The 24,424-nt window shown below is 41.3% G+C and overlaps 1 protein-coding gene across 4 annotated transcripts in view; it reads right to left on the reverse strand.

Moving 5' to 3' along the window:
• The window catches only part of LOC147337366 (transcription factor COE3), a 141,587-nt gene that overhangs the window by 41,485 nt on the left and 75,678 nt on the right, over positions 1-24,424 (reverse strand). For 3 of the 4 annotated variants that reach the window (XM_086304310.1, XM_086304328.1, XM_086304303.1), the window contains 3 exons: positions 6,107-6,188; positions 5,908-6,025; positions 1,752-1,885 (listed from right to left, as the gene is read on the reverse strand). In XM_086304310.1, coding sequence (XP_086160436.1) covers positions 1,752-1,885; positions 5,908-6,025; positions 6,107-6,188 — 334 coding nt within the window. The remainder of the gene's footprint in view (positions 1-1,751; positions 1,886-5,907; positions 6,026-6,106; positions 6,189-24,424) is intronic. The other variant, XM_086304319.1, reaches the window with a different exon arrangement.

The raw sequence follows: 24,424 nt of genomic DNA on the forward strand, positions 1-24,424 counted from the left end.
CAGGAATCATGAGAAAAACTTTCAAATAATCAGGACGACTTCGAAACTCCTGAAACAAAAAAACTGTCATCTTCTTCTAAGCCTGAGCAGTTTCCAAATATAAAAAAATAACACAACACAAGTTTAAAAACTCAAAGAAGACGGTAAGAAGTCGTTAAAAGATCGATAAACAAGTTTATTTGTCCCTGTGGGGAAAGTCAGCAGACATTTGTATACCCACACAAAAACAATCACATCAACATAAATCACACCATAAACAGAGACCTTCACCCTCCTCACATGTTAGGGATGATTAAGTGAGCCGCCTGAACCTGCTCGAGTTCAAACGTTTGATGGCTCGAGGCGTAAAAGACAGTCTGGACCCGTTTTTTGTGAATAAGGGGGACAGTAGCCTCGTGCACTTTTTAGTGACTCCATACGTGGTCTGTCAGTACTCTGTAAGCTTGACGGCGCAAGCTCGGACAGCAAGACACGACAGTAAATGTCATCACAGCAAACACAGGAAGTCAGTGGGTGGTTAGTGCGTTTACAGAGTAACGTTTTATTTTTAGCAAACTTTAAAGAAATCTTAAAAGCGCTGCAAATTTGTGATTATCTCGCTGAGCTAAACAAGTCCAAGCTTTTATTTCCCACAGAGAATATTTTCTACAATAAACACAAACTCTGGAAAAATCCCACCAGCGTTTTTTTTTTTCAGAGGGAACCGCGTAATGTTAGGCTTCAGGCAAAAAGGAATCTAATGAAGGCCTTTAACTTTTCAGGGATATTCAGATGTTTTCTCACTGACCTGCAAAGTAAATTTTCCCTTTTTTTTAACCAAATCTCAGTCAAAGATGCGTCTTCAGCAGGTTTTTGCTGGGATGGAATTTTGCAACACATGACAGGAAATCCTCCAAAAAAGCTAATTTTCTGAGCCCCACATGTTAGAGAGTTTTTACTCAAACTACAGTAAAAATTATGGTTTTACATGTTTTTAATTTGCCCTCAGCCTGCGTCTGCAAATCCATCTCTGCATCACAAACTTCTGCTTTTCTTCTTTGGAGGTTCGGCATCACGACCTTTGATCACACCCATCAGTTCTATCATCTGTATCGTCCTCAGATTTCTCCGCCTCTTCTACACGATAAATATTGAGTTTTACAAACAGCAGCGGATGTCTGGAACGATAACCGAGGAGCAGAACGAGAGCAGCCGATTCTTCTTCCTGTTAAAACTTTCTGAGTAAGAACGCGCCGACCGCCTGACTGGGATCTGGGTCAGCATGCAGTCTGTGTTCAGAGGGATGCTGGGCTTTGGAGTCCGTCTGCTTGCCGCCACACGACGCTGATCAAAGTCAGGAGCTCCGTCGGCGTGTGGAGGTGCATCTTCCCTCCTTCCCCGCCAGGTGTTCTGCTCTTCTGGACTCGCTTCAATATTTCATGGTGCACCGTATGCGCAGCTCCTCCTGCAGCTCAGCTCGCACTGAATCTGCATATTTTTGGGGACACGCAGACCTGCTGCAGACACAGACGCAGGTGTTCCTAAGATACGAGCGTGTGTGTTTGTGTGTGTGTGTGTGTGTTTGTGTGTGTGAAAGATGAAGATGGAGAACATGATGTACGGTTTGTGCAGTTGTTCTCGGAGCACAGGTTCTGCGCCAAAGTTATTTCTTCACTGCGATCAGCCTAAAAAATGTTAGAGTGCAAAACACGGGGCCTTAAACAACCCGGTAAAGCATTTAATGTGTGATATCTGAATAAGAGTCGTCTCACCTCGCTCCAGACCAGCATCGTGCCAAAGACGACCTGCAGGCCATCGAAGAAGTTGTCCCCGATGAGGATGACGGTGGCGCCGCCAGTCGTCCAGCCTTCGCTCGGACTGATGGCTTTGATGCAGGGAGTGGCTGCTTCGGAAACATACAAACACATGACAGCAGCATAAGTGACAGTTGGGGTCACACAGAGGTCAAGTAACAGACATCAGATCGTTTTAGAGAGCTCATTCAGCTGGTGGGACCAGCTCCACACTTCCAGTCGGCGTTCGTCCCAGACGCCATGTTCAACCAAAGTAATCACAGCAAGGCTCTCCGAGACAACCTCCAGCCAACTGGTCACCAACCAGTCTGGTTCCAGGGCTGGAGGTCTGCAGGCCTGTGTGACATAATTCATCTAAAACCTGTTAAATTTTATCTGCCAGCTTAAACACTTTGGTTCAGACGTCCATCAAATGGTGTGAGTGTGTGTTCTTCCTGGAGAAATGCCCTTTGAAACGCGCTGCTTCCTGAAAATCAGGTCAGAATTCATCCTGCATCACATGCAGACCGACGTGAGAATCATACTTTCTGCGAGCAGGAAGAGAACGACGAGTCTGATATTTTTATCGTTATTTAGATGTTTCATCTGGGGAAGGTAATGAAAAAGGCAACAAATCTTTAACAACCCTGAAGCTGTGACATTTCTTACACCCACAGAGAGCTTTCAGTCAGATTCAGTGTGTTACTCCCCCCTCTAATACAAAATGCAAAATGATTGGTTTTTCCAACGCCACAGAGATCGATAAGGTTCTCCATATAAACAGTGTCTCCGTAATGACTAGACTGGTGTCCGGACTCGAGCCGAGTCGAGTCAGACAGGCGGACGGACGCAAAGCAAGCCGAGGCTCCGCAGCTTTACAACCTTTTCCCGGACCGAGAGCTGTTTTATTGGGAGGACGATCTGATATTCCAGTCAGAGCATGAACGAGTCTCTCATTGTTTATTATGTGATCTCATCTATAAAGCTGCATTCAAAGACTCGATTAAACATCCCAGTTACAATTTTCTCCATTATTATCAGCGCGGTAATGACTTTCTGCCAGCAGTTACTGGCAGCGTGATCTCACTGAGAAAGCTCTGAGTGATTTAGATAAATCTCTTATTTTACATTTTGTTTCTGCATGAAGGCCCGACGCGAGCAGAGACATCAAGATTCTGCTGTCTTTACTGAAAACTGATAAATAAACCAGCCTGTGGAAAAATTCGACATAAAGCCAGCTTAAGGTGCCTCCAGATCTGACAGAGAAGCACAGAAACCACCTTAAAGGACGAACAGGTGAGGCATCTGTAATGGCTAAAACGCTAAAAACGCTGTTGGCAGGTTTAATGTCGAATGTGGCAGAAATTAAACAAATTAAAAATCATGTAAGTAAACCCATATTTCTTTTATTTTTGTCAGAAGGCTGAATAAACACTCAGTTTACACTGAGGCTTTAAAGGGTCATAAGATCATTATTTACAAATTCACCCAATGCTGAAAGATTTGATTTGATTTTAAGATGTTTTTAAAGAAGCTAAAGTGAAGGGACTCCAGAGACAAAGCTTTCGGTTTCCATCACTTAAATACTGATTATCAGGCTGGACTACACTGGATTTGAGTAATCCAGGTTGGAAGCAAACGTGTCTTTCTTAAAACAGACCAGCGCCTCCCTAAATCAGAAGGAAATGGTTCAGCTTCATCTCCAGGCAAATCTCTGGATGTGTCAAGTTTCTAAGCAGGAAGCTGAAAGACTGAACTGATATTTAAAGACGCTGCTTTGGGAACCACACTTCAGGATGCTTGTTGCCCTTCTAAGGCTGCAGCACTAACTTCTTCCAGATGAAAAGACTCGGCCTCCCCAGCCCCTGAAGCCACTGCAGAGGGCTGCGGCTGTTTGCTGCTCCGAGGACTCGATTGTCACCTCCTTATTAATTTCCCCCTTTTGTCACAGCAGTAAACAAACAGTCCAGCGGGTGTGAAGGGGGGGGGTTGTGCTGGAAAGGGAACAACGGGGGGTTCAAATCAAATGAACAGAACACAAAGACGAGGAGCCGGCGGTGGAAAGTTTTATCGAGGAGACGGGAGGCTGAGAGCTGGTGACAAAGGCGGGAGCAGATGTTGGGGCTTTTTATCGTCTCTGAAAACATCCCAGGCTGGATGAGATGAAAGGCCTCGAGCTTCCCTCCGTGGCCTGAGACACAGGACCGGCTGGTAAACAACGATCCCCTTTTGGCCCCTGCAGGACGCCGTACAGTACACGCAGCATCCTCAGTGCAAACACTTGTGCTCATGAATGTTTGACTGCTGATTTGATAAACTTTCCTAAATATCCCGAGGCACTTTCACAGGTGAGGCACACAAGGATCCCAGCCTGCTGAAGGCGCTGACAGATTAGTGTCAAGAAGCGTTTGTTTTAGAGCTCTGGACGTGCCACGCGGTTGGAGACGGGCCTGCAGGACGGCACGCTCAGAAAAAGGGCAGATGCTTCTTCTTTGATCGAGTAGCCTTATCTCGACTGAAATGCCCCGAGTGTGATAAACACCACCCACCTGGTGCTGCAAGTAGGTTAAACCAAACGAGACAATTACATCACCGGCTTTTGGAAAAGTCGTAGACTTTTCCAAAGTCAGAGGAAACGGCAAAGGGAGGCATCTGAGGGGAGGACACGGTGGATGTCTGGTGCTGAATTGTTTCAGGACTCTGCTGTGTGTGCCTCGGAGGGGCGGTGTTTGGCTAAAAGTGCTGGGAGTTCATGCTGCTTTCTTGATGCCCTGTAAGATCCGCCTGCTTCCAAGTGGGTTAAAACAAGTGAAGGAACGCCATCTCTCCTGGAAACACCTCAAACTTTAACGCAAGTCAAGGGAAACTTCAGAGTGGTTTGGGAGGTGTCAGAGGACTTTTTACTGTTTAAGGAGGAAGAGCGGCGTAAGAACGCCGGCTTGTCGACTTTTCTGTCACCGACAGTCACCTGACACTTCCAGCGCCCCGTACGGTGAGCCCCACGAGTTTGGCGTTCAAAGTGAGTTTTAACAAGTGAAGGAGTTACACCATCTCTCCTGGCAAAGCCTCACATCTTTAACAGAGTCGAGGGAAACAGCAAAGTGAGGTAGTTTGATGTATGAGAGGAAACGCACTGGCTCACTGCTCTGAAAAAACCTCAGGCTTTCTGTTACCCAGACGAGTTGCCAAATGGGACAAGACAAAGTGCCTAAAGAGCTGTAGACAGTAACAGGAGGTTAATGTGAACCTGTTTAGGTTGACTTGTAGGACTTGCAGGTAACCCCACCCACCTGCTGCTCCAAGGCCTAAAACTTTAACCAGGACGACGTTAAAAGAAAAACAGGTTTTTGATTTGTTCCAACTGACTCGTGTCAAAATGCTCTGACAGAATATAACAGGATGTGATTGGTGGGCTTCCTCGGTGAGCACAAATGAAATATCTTTTACTGATTCTGCCCAGAAAACCTGCTACAGCTTTGGTTAAGCTCCTCCTGGCACTCCAAGTAGGTCGAATCAAGCGAGAGCCTTATGTCATCGGGTTTTATTAGAGTGGGGACAGGGCAAAGTGGCGTTAAAGTTTACAACTTCAGAGGATATGTTGCCGCTGAGCTCCAGCTCTCAGAGTCGAGTTTCACTGTGTGAAGTTTATACGCAGATGATGCATTTTATTTGGTCGCCTTGGAAGGTGGAAGAACGGAGCGTTTGTTCGCCGTGCCCCGGAGGAACGCAACGTCCAGCAGGACACTGAGCCGGCAGAGAGTTTCATACAGGCCTGACGTTTCACTTAATAAACAACAACCAAACGTAAGCAGGAAGACCAGATTAACCTGTGAGCTGCTTATCCTCTCACCTTGTTCCAAAGAGCCAGAAACCTGCAGTCTGCTGGAGAAACCGATCCCAACCTCAGAGTTTTTTGTACTTTTTTAACAGCTGCAGTCTATTACTGACTAAACACAACTGCAGCTGAACCTTCTACACATCTTCTGATCGACATGACCGACAGAATGAGTCCTACGAGTCCTACAAACCTCTGACAAAAGCTTATGATTCTGTCTTTATTCTACCTCAACAAAAAAATCCAAACCAGAACTTTGCACCCTGCTCAATAATTTGATCTGTTTGAGTCACATCTTACCTTCAGAGGGGTCCAGTCGTCGGGCTCGGCGGCCATGTTTGGAGTTGTTGTGGACGAACATGTTGTCTGACACGGCCAGCACGTGACCATCCACGTTGACTGTAGTGGACACCACCACCTGTTGTGGACACAGCCCTCAGGGTTATTTCGGATTTTTAATTTTTCATGAAAGATAACTGCTTCCCTGCTGGACTTTTACCTGGAACCTCCTCATGTCTCTCGGGTTTCCTGCATTTTTCAAACAGTTCTGATTGCACTTGAGGAAGAACTTCAGGAAGAATCTGAAAGATGTGTAGACAAAACAGGAAAAAAAAAGAGAAATACGATTAGTTTCATTTGAACTGCTGCTCAAAATGGACGAGAACCAGAACACAGGCACAGTTTGAGAATCAGAGGAAGCCGGGCTCAGTTACTCTGCAGGACGCTCATTTGCATCAGGAGGAGTTTTACCAGCGTCAGTCCAAATAAACTTATATGGCTACGTAAAATGTTAAACTGCATGCAGAAGCTAAAATCACACACATTTATTTAACAACCGCACAGATTTGCTACATCTTCCTGTGAAAGGCTGAGAGGACGGAGCCTGTCTCAGGGCTGAATGTGTTGCTGTTTCTTCGTGTCGGGTCACATATCGCCTCTTTATCTGAGCAGCAGATAAAATTACAATTCTGCAGCGGAGTCTTGATAAAGGCGGTCGACACTTCCTGCAGACTTATGGCGTCTCATTAGGGCCCGCCTTTTGATTTTCCTTCCTGCGCGCCCGATCTCTCGCTCGCCGCGCGTTGATTTACGGCGATTTTTACGGCAGCAGAGGAGTATTGATTGGAAATGGATATCAATGAGGATGGGCGGTAATAACCAGCAGCTTTGGAGGAGGACGGTGAAGGGAGGGGGAGGGGGGGTCAGAATGGATTGCCACCTTAATGCATTTCCCACTGCCTTGTAATCTGTGCACATCCATCTCTCGGACCATAAGCCCCTCCACCCCGTTCTCATGGTGCGCTTCCTTTTTAATTGCCACATTATCACAATAATAATCCGGGCAGTTAACAAGCGGCAAGGTCGCAGACAGACATGTCACATTAACCAGGGGATAACCTCGGCAGAATACCCACACCCCATCTTTTTCACCTCCTCCTCCTTATTCTGCTGCCTTAGCAAAGCATGCTGGGAGTGCATGAGGAGCTGTGCGGGAGTGGGGGCTGTGCGAGGTCGGCATCGATTTCCACCTTAATAAGACAGTAACAATATCTTTAAAAACACACAGCGGGCGCTCAGCCTGTTTCACTGTTCTGTGCAGTCTGACGGCGTTTTTACACTTCTAATCAAATTTGGACCAAAAACGTTGTTTAGCTGCTCGTTAATGATGGAACTAAGACATATTTGATAACTTTATCAGTGGATGTATGCTAGAGGCTGTTTGTACTCGCAGGACTTCCACCTTAACTCCTGATTCTCGATAATTATGTTTTTACACCGTAAACACTCTTAAACTCGACCCCTTTTCATTAAACTCTTTCATGTTTTTACAACTTAAAACAGCCGTTTCACCCAGAGGGGACTTCTTCCCCCTCATCCGGTTTATTTCAAAAGCTTTGTCCTTTTTTATTTACTTTACCCATTAGAGACATAGAAACTGAACAAGATCCAGAATCCGAGCGGAGACGAGCGCCGCGGCAGCTGCACCGTAACAGCTCGTAATGACATAAGATTCCAACATAAACTTTGATTACTGAAGCACACACTCTTTAACCATCGCTCCTTTTATTCATTTCTACCTGTGTTCACAAACCCTGTAAAAACATGCCACACATTTATGCGCAACAAGTCAGATTTTTATAAATAAATGGGCTGTGTGCTCCTTTAAACGTGCTTCAAATTCTTTTAAAATTGAGGTGTTTCTCAAAGATATTTCAAAGCTTCGAGATTGGATTTAAAATCTGTTCACCATAGAGATATATAACATCCGTATGTTCCTCATATAAATTATTTGTGTCCCTAGATTTAACAGACAAATTATATTTCTGTAAGAAAGCAAAGGCCCGTTTCCTCTTGTTGTAAACACAGTTGTGCGCATGTTGCAGAAGGATTTCACACGGCTGCTTGCTGCCTGCACGCTGTCCTAAAGCAGTGTTTGGGTACTTGATCTTCATCAGGAAGTGGCTGCACTCCTGCAGCCAATCACATTCCTCAGATGCCATCCAAGGTCTGAACAGCAAATATCATTTAGGTGTAGATAATAAATAAAGTCAGAAATAGAAACACTTTACATGGAAACAATCAAATGTAATCCTCAAAATTTTGGGGTGAACTAAGCCTTTCAAAGAGACACAGCGAGGAGGCAGAGGGAGGCGGCGAGCTGTGTGTGTGTGTGTGTGTGTGTGTGTGTGTGTGTGTGTGTGTGTGTGTGTGTGTGTGTATTGACTGAAAGCTGATCTGCTGCTCTGGAGGCTCTAATGCCCTTTATGGCAGTGAACAGAATAATATGGAGCTCCATTCAGATGATACTGAGTCCTTCAGAGAGCTGATATGGATCGATACGGATTGAATTAAAACGCAGCTGGAGACAAGACCAGGGGCACACACACACACACACACACACACACACACACACACACACACACTACACACTCACCCAATATACACAATGGAATACACACAATCATACAGTATATACTGTGTACACACCAACAATATTCCAGTGCAGGCACATCTAATTTCAACCACACTGGCACTTAAAGCACACACACACACACACACACACACACACACACACACACACACACACACACATTTTTTTAAATATCTGCACATGTCGACATACTGCACCCACTATTTTTGTGTAGAATCAGAACAAAGGAAGGAGTCCAAACGTAAACGTAGAACGGCCACAACATTAAAACCACTGACAGCTCGGGCATCTGGTTACAGGTCAGCGTTCTGCTGATGATGATACCCCCAACCACCACCCTCGCTGTTCTCCACCAGTGAATCAACCCGCCCCACATCGTAAAAGCTGCTGAGGAACCTCCCAGACCCTGACCGGATCCCCACAGGTGGACCGGCACGATCCCAGCCAGGTGTTTGAATTCTGGGAGCGGTTCTGCAGACAGGTGTGGCTAATTGACCCTCACCAGGGTGGAGGCGCTGAAAGCTCTGTGGCTCTGAAAAGTACAGTGGCCCACCGGTGGTTTAACCCACCAGGTTATATCATCAGTGCACTGCCCAACAGTACGGTGTGGAAGGGTGGCTGTGCATACTATTTAATGTGTAAATCTGACCGGCAAGTGAAAGTAAAACGGAAAGAAACAGGGCTAATGAACCTCTTATGACACAGCTGCAGCGTATCGGCCTCTGAAACAGAGCCATGATCTCTTGGTGGCCTCTGCTTCTGCAGGTCGTATCCAAGTTACACCAAAAGCACCTCGCATGTGGACATCACAGGCTTCTAGTTGTAGTCCTCTCCCAGTTTGACCAGCAGCCTCCCCGAGCTGTCGAGAGGGAGCTGCCCTTAAACGGCCCTAAAGAAGCCCCACAGGGCAGGTCCTGCAGTCGGAGCACACATAGACATGATAAAACTGACCTCGAGTTCCTACAGTGGAAAACAGCCCGCTGTTACCTGCTTCCTGATTGGCAGTTAACCAGGCTGATATTCGCAGTACTCGAGTATTATAACCTGACATGGAGGAAGCAGTTTTCACCTGGATCGCTTCCTTTTTTTTTTCCCACTGAAACCAGATGAAAGTCTGAGGATTAGGTCGACAGCACTGCAGGTGAGAGGACGAGGAGACAGTGAAGGAGCGCCGCTCTCCTCCCTGAAAACGTATTAAAACACAATAAATAATGAAGCGAAGCGTGCAGGCGGAGCTCCGTCATTAGCCCGCCCGACTCCTTCTTCTACTCCTTCTTCTCGGGCTCTTAAAAAGGAGGTAAAGATAATGAGAGAGACGGAGTCTGCTGGTGTAAGCTGTCACCTCATTACACCGACCGACAATCAATTATAGCAGGACGGAGAGCGGAGCGTAATGCAGCTCTGAAATCAGCGCTGCCCTTCAGGAGAGCACAGCCTGGCAGGCGGCGTGGAGGGAATACACAGCAGCAGTTGTGTTCAACATGATATTAAAGTCAAAAAAGATTTCCCCTCCTAGGAACTAAAGCTAAATCACAAACCTGGTTCTCCCCTGTGGGAATATTAAACACCATCCACCAGACCGTTCCCATTATTCCCGTCACACGGAGCGGCAGCACCCGGGAAACACGCGGCTTTAAAGTGGACGTCAGGTTACATCAGTGTGGATTCAGGTGGACGGGTAACAAAATATATATAAAGGTTTCTGTGTCCTTCCCACCTGCTGCTTGAACCTTCTGTTTGAGAGGGGCAGCGAATCAGAAGAAAGCTGTTAAAAGGGCAGTTTTTTTCTCACTTTGTGGTCTTTAAAACCATGTCGTGTCCTTTGGGCTCCTTTTTTGTCTCTTTGAAGCCAATTTACGTCTTTAAAGTCGGCCTGTGTGTGTCATTGTGGTCGTTTTGTTTGTCTTAAGTAATTTTGTGTCCTTTAAATTTTCTTTTTGATCCCGTTTTCTCTCTTTGTGGTTGTTTTGTGTCCTTTGGGATTTTGCCTCATTTAGTTTCTCTCTACAGTTATTTCAAGTCTATTTGAAGGCTTTCATTGACCTTGTGTCTTTCCGTAAAGTCCTTTTTTGTGTCATTTTGAAGTCGTTTTATCTCTCTCTGCATTATTTCTTGTAGTTTTGTGTTTCTCCATCTCGATTTCTGGTTATTATTCAATTCTGTTTCATTGCTTTGGTTCTAATTGCTCTTGTTTTCATCTCGTTGAATCCATTTTACAGTTCAGCGCCGTTGTTTTGTGCGTCGTTGTCGTCTTTGTAGTAATTTTTCTCTTTTTAAAGCCATTTTGTGGTTCTCTGCGGTTGTTTGATGACCTTCTGTATCTCGGTTTATATATATACATTCTGTTTTTGGTCACTTATTCATTAGTTTCTGGTTATTTCTAGTCATTTTCAGTCATCCCTGGGTGACCTCTGACCTCTAGGCCCTCGATGTTTATGTGGTAGCTGCAGAAAGTCCTGAAACCTTCCTGTGAGTGGTCAATCGCTGCTGAGGCCTTTAATTCTGAATGGAAGAAGGAAAGTGACCGCGGCTGGTGTAATTGTTCCAGTGGAGCGCCTTTAAAGCTAAATTAGCTCACATCGGGGGGGGCGTCGGTCTGACTTCAGCATTTTCGCCGGCTACTCTAGATGATGTCAACCCCGACCACACCCAGTGCACTATGGGAAGCAATTATGTCAGGCTCAGATTACAAGGCCCTGATGAACACACACACAGTTCAAATGAACACACACACACTGAGGGCTGAGCAAGGATGCTCTCTCTCTCTCTCTCTGTCTCTCTCTCTCTCTCACACACACACACACACACACACACACACACACACACACACACACAGCCCTCCCTGGAGTGTCTCACTTATTACGTTAGGCAAGAAAGAAAAAGAAGCAGAAAAAAAAATCAATATTTCAGCAGGAGTATTTTTAAAAGCTGCCGTGCTGCTGATCCTGCAGCCACCGCCGCCGCTCGCCCTCACAGTTTGATGCTCTCTGAGAAGCCACCACGCCACCCGCCGCTGCAGGTTTACCACCTGACCGCCCGGCGAGTCTGGGCCAGCACGCCGCCACCTTCGCCACCAGCTCCAGCTCATCTTACGGGTGACAAAACTGAAACGAAACACAAAGCCAAGCGTGGCGAGCCGGGGCTGCCGGCGAGCTAACAGCAATCCGTCCTGGTTAACCCGCTAACCGCCTCGCCGTCACATCTCATTTGTTTGCAGCTAACGAACAAACCGTGGAGGATCTGCAGCTGAAAAACAAAAGCGAGAAAATAAGAAGGAGAAGCTGGGAGGCAGCTTGAGCTACAAAAACATCAGAAGGAGAGGAAGAAGAAGGGCCGCCTCATTAGAAGGTCGAGTAAAGTCTAATATTGACTCTGCCGTGTTGTTGAAACGCCCTCTTCAAATAATTACTGAGGAATTCAGATGATGCTCCTCTGCAGCTAATTAGGATATGAAACAAGAGCAGCTTCATGCCCATTACCATTACATGATGATTCACTGGCCTCAGCACCAGCCTCAGTGTGTGTGTGTGTGTCTTTGCTTTTGTCTGGCCTTATTACAGCACATGAGCGAGCAGTGTGTGTGTGTGTGGGTGTGTGTGGATGAGGGCCCTCCTTGGCTCTGCTACACGCCATCAATAATTCACAAGCCAAGATGGCAATTACAGGACCATGTACAATCAAACTAAATATTTGATGAGGCACTAAAACAGTCCCTGGAACAGATCTGCCTCTGTCTCACTCACACGCACGCACACACACACACACACACACACACACACACACACACACACACACACACACACACACACACACCCTCTCTACTGTCTATTGTCACAACACATTAGGTCCTCGGTCCCTTAGTCCCCAGACTTTGTCTTGATGCGCAAAAGCAGTTTATTCTGCTAAAAGAGCCTCGCGCAATTCATTTGTTCCGTCTGAAATATTGAGTGCCGCCATTATGCATTCTGGGAGGAGGCGGCAGTGGCGGCAGCGGAACGTCATCCGGCCGCCCCCTCTTTTTTTTTTTTTTGGCTCCAAATGAAGCAACAGTAAGAGAGGAGCGAGTCACGTTAAATATGTGAACGTAATCAATCTGAATCGATCACAATAATAAAAAAAGAAAGCGATGCTCCCATCCCCGCCTCTTCCTCCCCCTCTGTGACCGGAGGGAAGTTTTTCTTCATTTAAAAATAAAGTGGCACAAAATCCATCGCTCCAAAAGGCTGGAAACATGATGACTCCATTGCAAGGATCAAAAGCCAAAATCTAAAAACACATGAAGAAGTTCATCTGCAGGGAGGAAGATTTTTCAGACGCTAATTGCTCTAAACTTCTCTGACCCTGATACGGTTGTTACAACAGACCGGTAACGATATCTAAATATGAAACACGTCCACACTTTAGCTAACCCTGTCCCAACAATATCTTACACAACACCAGAAAACAGAATTTCACTTTATTTGAGATTTTATAACTTTTTTCTAACCAAAAACGCTAGTCTGAAATGATGCTAACGTTTAGCTAAACCAAGAAATGCAAGAACTTTAGCCAAAAAACTTTCACCTTATCCAAACTTTGAGGTAACAATACCCTAACATCTTCCAAACGTTATGCTAACAGTAAACTAAAATGTAATAATAACCTTACTCTAACCTTATCCTCGCTATGTAGTAGTTTTACCCAAAGCTTACTCTAAAATGATGCTAACATTAGCCTAAATGAAACGCTGTAACACATTTACCCAAGACCTTTCCTCACATTATCTTCATAGCAACTTAAAACAAACGTTATACTCTAACATTAGAGTAAAATTATTCTATCCTTACCCCCAACCTTATACTAACTTTATAATAACCAAAAACCAATTCTAATATCTTGCTAACTTATTTAAAACATTATATTAACCCTACCTTAATAGTATCCTAACCTTGCCCGATTAATGATACTGCAGTAATGTTATCCTAACCTTACCAAAACCTTATCCTAACAGGATACTGACCTTATAGGCTTACCAGACTAACTTTAGTCTAACCTTATCCAAACTTTGAAACAACTTAAGCCAAACCTTTTTCTAACATTGTTGAAAACAAATATTACAATAAACTTAAAATTAAACTTGTCATCCCATTAAGCTTGCTAAACCAACCTTATTGTAACATTATATTAACTCCTTCATAACCTTGTTTCATTAGTCTCACTTTACTCATCCTAATTTCATATCAAAACATTTTTCCAGCAATACGCTGACAGTAACGTAAGCCAAACACTGCAATAACCCTTACCATAACATTATCCTGCCCTTAATCTGATTAAACTAACTTTATCCTAATGTTACATGAATCTCACCAGAACCCTATTTTACCATCACACTGCCGTCCTACCGTCCCATTAAATCTAACCTTACACTAATAAATAATAACCAACATTACATTGTGCTGACAGTTAGACTCATTTATTCGTTTTTCTAATTTCCTCTATGTTAACATACAGATTATGATAATAATGATCGCTTTTGTGAGTTTGTTTAACCATCATGATCCCGTAGTTTGAATCTAAAACTACAAAAATATATATTTAAAATGCACCATCTCTATGTAACAGCCCATCAGTAAACAAGAACATGTGATTGGATCAAAGCAAGTATCTACAGCGCCCCCTAGTGTGGAGGCCTGTGGCGATAATAGAAGACGCTATAATTTATTTATTTTTTTAAACTTTTGTGACAGTAAACAGCTCAGAACGGATATTCAGAGGCCTGGATGTAAGAGGCTGAATAAGGAGTCTTGTTTGTACGGGAGTCATGTTGGAGCCAACGGGAACACAGCAGAGATGTTTTAACATGAAAGTGTTGTAGATTCTTCCTGTTCGTGTTCTGTTGTTTCCTGCTAGCTGGAGGTTAAATACGTGTGTGTGTGTGTGTGTGTGTGTGTGTGTGTGTGTGTGTGTGTGTGTGTGTGTGTGTGTGTGTGTGTGTGTACAAATGTTTTGGAGAGATGTTGTGTATGTACTGGAAAAAAAAAACCCTGCTGAGTTCCTGGAGCACAGAGACAAACAGAACATCCCATAATTATTTCATACTGCCTGAGAGAGACAGACAGAGAGTAAACCAGTGTTTCCTTGCAGCATACACTCTGCAAAAACATCTCATATCTTGTCATATAAGAATAAGTTGTTTCACACAGCCATGTTTTCTTCACTTCAGATATGCACCATCATCTTAACCTTATTCTAAGATTACACTAACACTATGTCAAGCCACACTAACTTCTAATTAAACCTAATGTTAAAATTATTATCTGGTGTGTTTGCAGAAGCAGCACTCTCCAGCTGCTCTCAAAGTTTTCTTGCAGCATCCACAAAGATGCGATGCTGGTCTAACAGTGAATAAGTCAAAGTGTGAATCCAAATACACCAATCCAACAACACCAAAAATAAACAGAGTAAAACTACAGAACTACCTAACCAGTCGCTGCACCAGTAGACTAAAAACAGCCCTGTTTTTATGAGGACAAATTCCACTTTTTATGAATGGAGTCTTGTGAAGTCCAAAGACTATCACCCACTTGAACTCATACTGATTCCTTTAGTTGTATAAAATCGTCTTAGGGGGTTGAGCCTAATAATTCCTGCTGCAGGAAACACAGCAGCTATGGTTCAGGACCTTATATAACCCCACTTCAAGGAAACTGAACTCTCTTTAACACCTTCAGTTTCCTGAAAGTTCCTGACTGGAAAACCAACTGCTTTTAAATATAAATTATGCTATTTTATATATACATATAGTGTATTACCATTACACTAACCAGAAATTAACCTTATTCACACCTTATATTGTAACCTGTAAGATTAAATTAACCTTATGGTAATATTATCCTAGCATCAAACTAAGTGTACTCCAATCTTGAACCAGTTCTTCACCCACTGATTTATTGACCTTGTGGGGATTCGGTCTTTGTCCCCATAAGAAAGCGAGAGTCCTCACATAGTGACCCAATGATCATATCCACACAACGACAGGAACACCAGCACATACTCACTCCCCCACACTGAACTCAGGTTACTCCCCAGCTGTATTTTGGCAGCGTTGTCATGACGATCAGCATATTTGTCTCTGCAATTGAAAAATCATCTGTGTGACGCAACACTGCAGCCAGTGTGTGTGTGTGTGTGTGTGTGTGTTTGTGTGTGACATCAGGACATAAATATGAGCTGGAAAAGTGAGAAATTCAGAGGAAAAACAACCACGTCCTCATAAGCATGAAATCTCACACACACACATGTAAGCCTTTTTAACTCACACCCAGACACACAAACTTGGCATAAAACACACACTCAACATTTTAAAGCAAAAACTGTAACACTAAGGTTAAAGCTAGACTCATCTGATCCGTGAGTTTTCCCTGTGAGACACTAAAATATGAGTGGATCTTACATTTTTCCCTACATTGCAAACCCTCACCCGCAGCTAAACACGCAAAAATCTAATCACCGTCTAATTTTAATGTGAACGAATCGTCTATTTTTCAAATCATAAAAACATGCAAATAAACCTTTTAGATGTTGTTAAAAACAACAATGAAGTAAGCATTTAAACAAAAGATCTTTTGTTTAAAAACTTGTAATTTTTATGACTGGGTCAAAACTAGATGGAGAGATAATCAGAAACCAAAAAGCAAAATTTTCTAAGTACAATTAAATAAAGTTAAAGCTGACTGAAATGCAGAGGATGTCCAAACATCAATCATCATCTGCATGTTTCCATTGATTTGTCCACCCCAGCACACCTACAAATCCAATCTAATCAACCTGCCTCTGCTCCTCCATGTATCCACACTGCGATATGGCCAACCCAGTGTCCCCCATCACCCAGATTCCCTCTGGGAATCCTGGGAGTTGTAGTTTACGGCAGTACATGACGAGCAGTACATTGCATGTGTACGGGTTTGTACCATATTGCTAGGCAGAGTGCACGTTGAGAGAACAGCTGCCACCAGATAAACATCCACAGACGATGCAAACAGTGAGAAATATGCCAGAACAGGCCTGGAAACAGTTTGGGAACCACCTGGAAGAAACTGGACAGAACCTGGAAGCCTAGAAGCTGTTGGCTTTCTCACGGAGGTTACAGTGAGGGGTCTGCTCTGCTAAATTAAAAAAAAAAGAAATACTCTGTAGATTTAAACAGAGAGCCGCATTCTGTCTTTTTAGATATGAAAATATAATTGTTGGCTCTCAAACTGAAATCCATCAAACTCCAGGCAACCTTCAAGGGTCTTGCAGGGATTTCCAGGGGCAAAATAGAGTTATACATTATTTTACTTCTGCTAAAATGACCCCCACTAAAGTAACTCAGATTACAATATATTACAGTTTCCAAGCTTAAGAAAAGACTTTCCATTGAAAAACAATGTAATCACTAGTGTAGCTTATGCTCTTATGCTACGTTAGCAATGCTATTTATCTCAGGTTTCAAGATTTATCGTTTATCAGCAAATTTACTCCAATTTTGTTTTGTTGTTAAACTCTTTCCTAAGCACTGGAGAATGTGTTGCCAGTTATTTTCTTCTTACTTTTACATTGTTTTTTACGAAATGTCTCTTTGTACTTTTAGCTGAATTAGCCAGAGTTTTAGCCCTTTTAACTTTTTGATTTTTAACTTTTAAATATGCATTTTATATATGAAGAAATATAAAACACGTTTCAGCCCTTTACATTTTGCCATCTCAAAAAGCAATCTGTTAGGCACTTTTTTATTAGCAAAAGTTAGCATTTGTTGAAAAGGTAAACGTTTAGCCAAAACTTAGCTTTAACATGTCTTGATGCATGCTCAATCATCCAGGTAAGTAAATCCTGAAAAGTTGATTCTGTTCATCTCGAAATTGCCATACTCAGGAAGCAAAAGTAGGTTCGATTATTAGCAGGTGTAGCATTTTTCAAGCTTTTTTGGGCCAAGGTAGTATTGCATTGTCGTAGGCATATTAGCATTTTCTGGTAATTTAACTTACCTCAACTTTAATTTACCCATGTTGGAGACTTCATATGCCTTGTTAGCATTAGTTAGCAAATTATTAAGAGGTTTTCCTCCCCCAAATACATAAAAATAACTGCAAACAACAATACCTGAATTACTGTTTAAACACTGAAAAATAAGTAAATAAATAAATAGTAATAATAAATTGTTTTCTAAAATCAATAGGCCTGCTCCACTCAGTGCTGATTTTGTATAGCTGACTTGACGCTTGAATTTGCTAAGCTGGACAAAACAAAAGAAAACAGTTATATAAGTCACTTGAAAAGGTCAGACTTTGAGCTCTTTATTCCTTTTGTGTGTAGCTTTTGAAAAACTTTCAGCAGAATTTGGTCTGAAAACAAATTCCAGGAGGCCACAGTGGTTAAAATGGTTTAATAAAAAGGTCAGCAGCTGAAATCTTCACATTCAATGCTCTGGGACTCTAATCAATTCTGGGCCTCAATTCTAGCTTGTATATTTATTTACTCTGAACTACAACGATGAGCTTTAATTTTAAATGAAAAGCATGTATTTGGACTTCATGTGCTGTTATTTATTTTATGTTATATTTTGTTTTTAGGTGTTCTAAATTATAAAGTATCTGTTTAAATCCAGCAGAATCCCTGGTATCGCTACTATCATGTGAAATCCTCATAGCAGCAGTGTTGCATGTTTTTCAAGTTGGACTGAAAGATTTTTTAAATTCTCTCACGGCCGAGAGGATCCTTCAACTTCTCATCTGATGAAATCCTCCTAAAACCCAGCAGATAAACTCCAAACTGCCTCAAGGTAAAAGTAAAAACAGAAAAAAAGGACTAATTTCTTTCCTGAAAAGTTTGACATTTTGCAGAGGTTTGACAAAAATTTCATCACAGCCAAAAAGGTTTGTGGCTAAAAGGTATCTCGGCAGCTGAACTCAGCAGCAGCATTTGTGTTAAAGCCTCCAAAGGTGAAGTCAAACCTCCAAATACCAAAGATCACATTATGAAAACATCAAGAAGACGGGATGTAAATCGCTGAAGTGAGGCCGACCTTCAGGGAAAACAAACTCTGTTTCCAGACATAAAAGCTCAATGAGTTCACGACCTGTGGACTCGTCTCTGACCTGAGAATCCCAAACTGATGCCTTCAGTTTGTTCTCATTACTCAGAGCTGCAAACAAGCAAAGTAATGGCCTCGAGGTTGAGCAGCAGCAGTGGAAGGATGGCTGAAGAGGGCAAAGGGCATAGGTCCAGAGGAGGCTTGGCTTGAAATCAAATGAATAAAATGATTATCAAACCAAATAAAAATAGAGATCGAGGCAACAAGATTTTAAAACAACTGCAGAAATGCAGTTGTTTTACTGTAAAGAGACCGCAAACTTTACAGATGCAGACCATATTTCCTCAACACATTTTAGTATAAAGCATCACCTTGATTGGCTGGTTGAAATCAGTACATTTGGTACTCAACACTTCCTTTATCCTGTTTCACATTAAGGGCTCCCTTAACAGAGCTTTTATTGTGAAACATTTATTAGGCACAGGCTGCATGAATATATTCACTGAATTCACACTGCTTGTGGAAACACAGTAAAGAGATGTGAGACACAACTACACTTAGAGAATGACTACAGGCAGCTGCAAAACCACTGCAAAGCTTCATAAAAACTGCTTCTCCGTCACAGAGAGCAGTGAAAGTCACAAAGAAAAAAGATACGTCTAAGAGCTAATGAGACAAACAGGAACCAAACAATAAAACACCACAAAGATAAAAACAACTGTATATAATACACAGGTCAACAACAACAAGTACAACTTCAGAGATGCCAAACAGCCACAAAAACACAAGCTAAATAAAAATACCACAAATAAACAAATCTACAAAGAGATGCTCGAATTAACCTCAACAAAGTATAAAACAACACATTTTTAAATAAGATCTGATCAGCGATTGATTTAATAGGCTCGATGAACCTATTTCTTATTTAGCACACAAACACACTGAGATAATAAGAACTACAACTATGGGAGTCGACTGACAGTCAACTTTACTCTCAAAATGAAGTATTTTGGATACAATTATATACAAATATATACATTTTACTTCATAAAACTGATTGTTAGGAACATCGCTAAATAAAACCTGTTTTCCCGAGAGCCTTTAAGATGCTGGCGTTTACACTCATCTACTCAGGAGTCTATATTTAGGATTTTGTTTGCGTTGTGCAGAAAATGCTCCAGTGCTGCTTTTACAAAGAGTTCAATCTTTAAAAATGTAAAGTTGTTTGTTTCTTTATGGCTATAGTCCTTGTTCTTTCTCATTTAATTCCAATTACAATCAAAATGTTGTACACTGTCACTGTCAGTGCTCTGGCTTTTCCACCATAATAATAAATAATATTTTATAAGAAAAAGAAGGAAGTATGAACAAAATAAATGATAATTACATATTCAGTAAAGGTCAAAAATAAGATTCCTGGACAGGATTTGTACTTAATGATGCTTCATATAAATCCCTTTTCTATCCTTTAACAGGTTGTATCACTGCATATGGTGATGTAGTGAATGCTAAAGAAAACATATTTTACGAACGTAAAACATTAATTAAAATCACTAGAGTGTGTGTGTGTCTGTCTGTATCTTAAATGTGAAGCAATAATTAAATCATGTTGTACATATTAAGAATTTACTGCGCAGGCAGGCGTGAGCAACTAGTGTTAAATGAATCATAAAACTGGGGAGGAATATTTTTTTTCTTTTAAATAAATGAGGCTGAAGTGCTCTGAGAAAACATCGCACCGAGGGGAACTAACCTTTAACTACATGTAACAGCAAAACAGAAGTACAGTAGAAGGTCGACATTTATTTTACTAAAAAAACAACCTTTAACCATCATCTGCAGCTCACTGTTACAGTTCTATTCCAGTGTTAACGCTCGTGTATTTGACCTGGACTGTCCTGCTCATTTCCACAATTATATTTTTATTCTTGGACTCCACTAAAACACTTTTGCATAATTCACAGTTGAAAAATAATTATTCATAATCCTATGCTGGTCTTTTGTGCAGCCCCTGTGTTCATCCTCTGTTGTAAATAAGCTGTTTTAGCTCCAGTCTCTGTTGTTTGTTAGTTTGTAGTTAATATTAATATTTTTATTTGGTTTGGGATTAATAGCTTAAAATGGATACCAGTAGACCGGAATGTGAACGAAATATTTTAAAATCCCAAATTAAAATCCCAACAGCTAACTACATGCTGAAGTAAGTCACTATAATTAAAGTTTATTTACTACCATTAAATTGCATTTTGCAATTGCACAACAATAGGATGTGCAAAACATCCTATTGTTGTGCAACTCTCCCAATTGTGTATATTTACTCTTGTGTTTGTTGTTTGTTATAAATATTGAGAGAGCTAGAACACAGAATTGTGAATACATAATGACAATAAAGAATCTTTAATCTTAAATCATCAACCAAAAAGTGTTCATAATGTACTTTAAGATCAAAGTTAGCTGGATTACCAAATATGAGTTATTTTTAAATTACATTCAAATATTCAAAAATTACATTATAAACGTTGTTAGCATCACATTAGCATTGTTAGCACAATGACATAGTCGCATTTGTTATTAACCTCATTGCTTTGTAAAAGCAACAACTGGTATATTAGCACTTGCTACTGACCAACGTCATATTATTTTAGTAACTCTTAGTTACATAGTAACTCTTAACAACTTTAATTTTAATTAGCATGATTACACAATAATAATTTTTTAAATAATTTTTTTGCTAATTGGAAACTAATTTTATGACCAAGACATAATATAATTTTTCGTTTACTTTAGTTTATTTGTATTTTGTCGTATTTGTACAGTAAGAGAGAATTTACTTTGTTAGCATGTTAGCATCTATTTGAAATGGAATGCATTCCACAAATATAAACGCTACTATACTACATTAATATACAGTTTTAACTATAATCTTCTCTTCTTGCAGTAATCAAATAAATCAAATTTATAAACACTGTCTTAAAGTCTGAACTCTTCATCACACTTTCTTTAATCACTTAGTTAGTGCTAGCAACACATCAAGATCACACACTGATATTGATAAACATCATTTCATTACCCAGCTGATACAGATGTTCAGTGTTAGAGCTTTCCTACAGTTATCATGACCGCCATTCACAAATAGAGGTTCATTACAGTGGGAACAAGAAAATCATAGCAGTCTACATGCAGCACCAGTTATCCCAGTACGCCTCCTGATCCCAGTTGTCCATCAGTCTGATCCAGTCTGCCTAAAGTCAGACTTTTCGGGTTATTTATGTGATCAGGCGGTAGCAGATTTATCTCTCACTTATCAGCTTGACAAATGTTTCTCTTTATATCCATTACTATTCCAAACAGGCTTCGCAGCTCGTACAACTGCTGAGGTATTTAATTAAGTGTCTGACTGCTGATGGCTGAATGTCCAGCTTTATTGAGCCAAAATTAAAGGAAAGGAAAGAAAAAATGTGGTCATTTGAATAAACGCCCGAGGCTAGCCTTCCAACCATTTCATTTCAATATCTCTTCATGCCACTTTAACCTTTCCAGCTGCTGCCTCGACTCAGAGAGTGAAGGGAAATAAAATAAAATAACACTCACTAATTACTAACACCGAGTACAAACTGTGTGTATTTATTTATTTATTTTAAATCTGAGTTCCAGCCATGTCTTCTCAAAGGTTTATATGTTTGAGCCAATTTAGTACAAATCATTTTCACTTCATCCCAGCTGAGCATCCATCAGATTCTCCTCTAATTTCCTCCGTCACAGGCAGCCCGTCTGGAGGCCGTTCAGTTCCAATATTTGTTAAATGTATTGTTTGTAAAACACTTCACATTTGTATTTATCTACATGACCTGAAAATGTAAACAGCATTTCTGCATGTTTATTAAAATCCAATTAAAAAAAAAATCACTCATCAGAAAGAGTGAAATCAAAATAAAACATCAAAATTTTAGAATTTTGCCACATTTAGTTCAATCAATATTTATGTTTCTCATTATAAAACTATGTTTTTAAATATTTTTAGATGAAACATTTGCAAAAATAAAAATGCAACAGTTATTTATAAAGTGACACATTTTTTTGTTTTTTTGTTTTTTAAATCTCCTCATCATTTATTAATGAAATGAATTAAATTGAATTGAATAAATGTACCTTATATTTAATCTCTTAAACAGAGCTTCACAACCTTCCTAAAGGTAATCTCCATCTAACAGTATAAAGTATTTGCACCTGCACTTGTTACCATAATGAAGTACTTTTAACTTTACTCATTTAGTCTGTGAAAGTACTGAAACAAAAGTCTAAAAACACATTTGTTACTTTTCTTTGGACAGCTTTGATCGCTTAAATCATTTTAGGTTTTTTAAATTTAAGGTTAAGGTTTACCATGTTTTTTAACTTCTTGATTAATATTTAACTTCCTTTTAAATATATTACTAGGGGTGATCATAACCTATTTAATTGGACTCCAGTTAACCCCCAACTCTAAAAGTTAGCTTTATTATTTCCACAGGCACCAAAAACCCACCCGGGCTTTCATGTGTGCTGATATATTTAATCAACCTTAAGAAAATTAGTTGGCAGTGACATGATTAGAGTTTTTTTTTCAGTTTTCTATATTATTAATAAACTTCAGATCTTTAGAGCGAAACCCAATATCAGTATATGATAACATAGGCTCATTTTATTCACTGTCATGATGGTAAAAGTCACCAGTTTGGAGTCGTTGGGTCGTCTATGTTGGAGTAAGATGAACATAAATCACTCAGAACACAAGAAAGTGTGGAAATAATCTCTTTCCTGTTAATGAAATTATGTGGGCAGCAAAGACGTGCAGTAAACCTGGAGCCATGGGGGCTCTCGATGGCTGCAAACTGTAACTGGTGGTAATAATAATATCAGTATAAATATAGGGGAGTCCACACACACACATGCACACACATGCACAGGCTGATTGGTTGCTGATGAAGTGGAAGAATAATGATGCAAGCATTACAAAGTAAATGTAATTTACTCGGCTTTGAAGTCGGCATCGGCACTGAAACCACATTGGACAAATTAAACACACACTCACATCCAAAGTAACGAGTAAAGAAAAATTACACCTAATTGGCACAAACAGCTCCGAGAAAACATGTTTTTTTTTCTTCTTTCCTGCTGAATCTCCTCTGCAGATTTCAGGGTTTTTAAGCTCGCCGCTATTCTCCATCTGTTTGGCGGCGGCTCCACTCTGCTGCGCTGGGACCAGCGGTCAGCAGCAAGGTGAAGCCAGCCACACCATCTGGCCTGACCTTGGGCCGGACTCGGCCGATGGAGGCTGGAATATCTGAGGCGGCGTGGAGGGGACTGAAGTGTGTGTTTCAAAGGTGTTTTTAACCCACAGAGGAAAGCTTTTCCTTCTGCTTATCAGAAACATTTTAATTCTGCATCACAGAAGATAAACTGTTGTTGTTTGAAAACATGCGTAAATTAGCAGGTGAGGCCTCCTCTGAGCAATATGGCAGCTGCACTGACATCATTCCAAAGAAGAGTAGCAACATCTTTGTCTATAAATATCTGCGGTTCAAAGCACAGCGTGAAGTCTGTTTCTTCTCCTGACTGAAGCTTGTTGTAATCGCCGGGCGCCTCCATCCTATCTGCAGCATCTCCTGCCTGAACAAAGCCACAAGCTCCGCTGCTTAAATCTGACCTCATTCAAGCCACAACAGCACGTCAGGCGAACTGAATTTATATCACACTCAAAGTGTCCTGTTTCCACTTTCCCTGAGCGGCAGAGAGAGCGACACCTCGTCCACGTCCACCGCTTCATATTTGCTGCCTGCTGTAAGTGGATTACT

The sequence above is a fragment of the Aulonocara sp. 'chitande type north' Nkhata Bay genome, linkage group LG2 (genome assembly GCF_057382095.1).
Source record: "Aulonocara sp. 'chitande type north' Nkhata Bay isolate Kocher_YH1m ecotype deep benthic linkage group LG2, A_spYH_male_GT1.1, whole genome shotgun sequence".
Classification (NCBI taxonomy): Eukaryota; Metazoa; Chordata; class Actinopteri; order Cichliformes; family Cichlidae; genus Aulonocara; species Aulonocara sp. 'chitande type north' Nkhata Bay.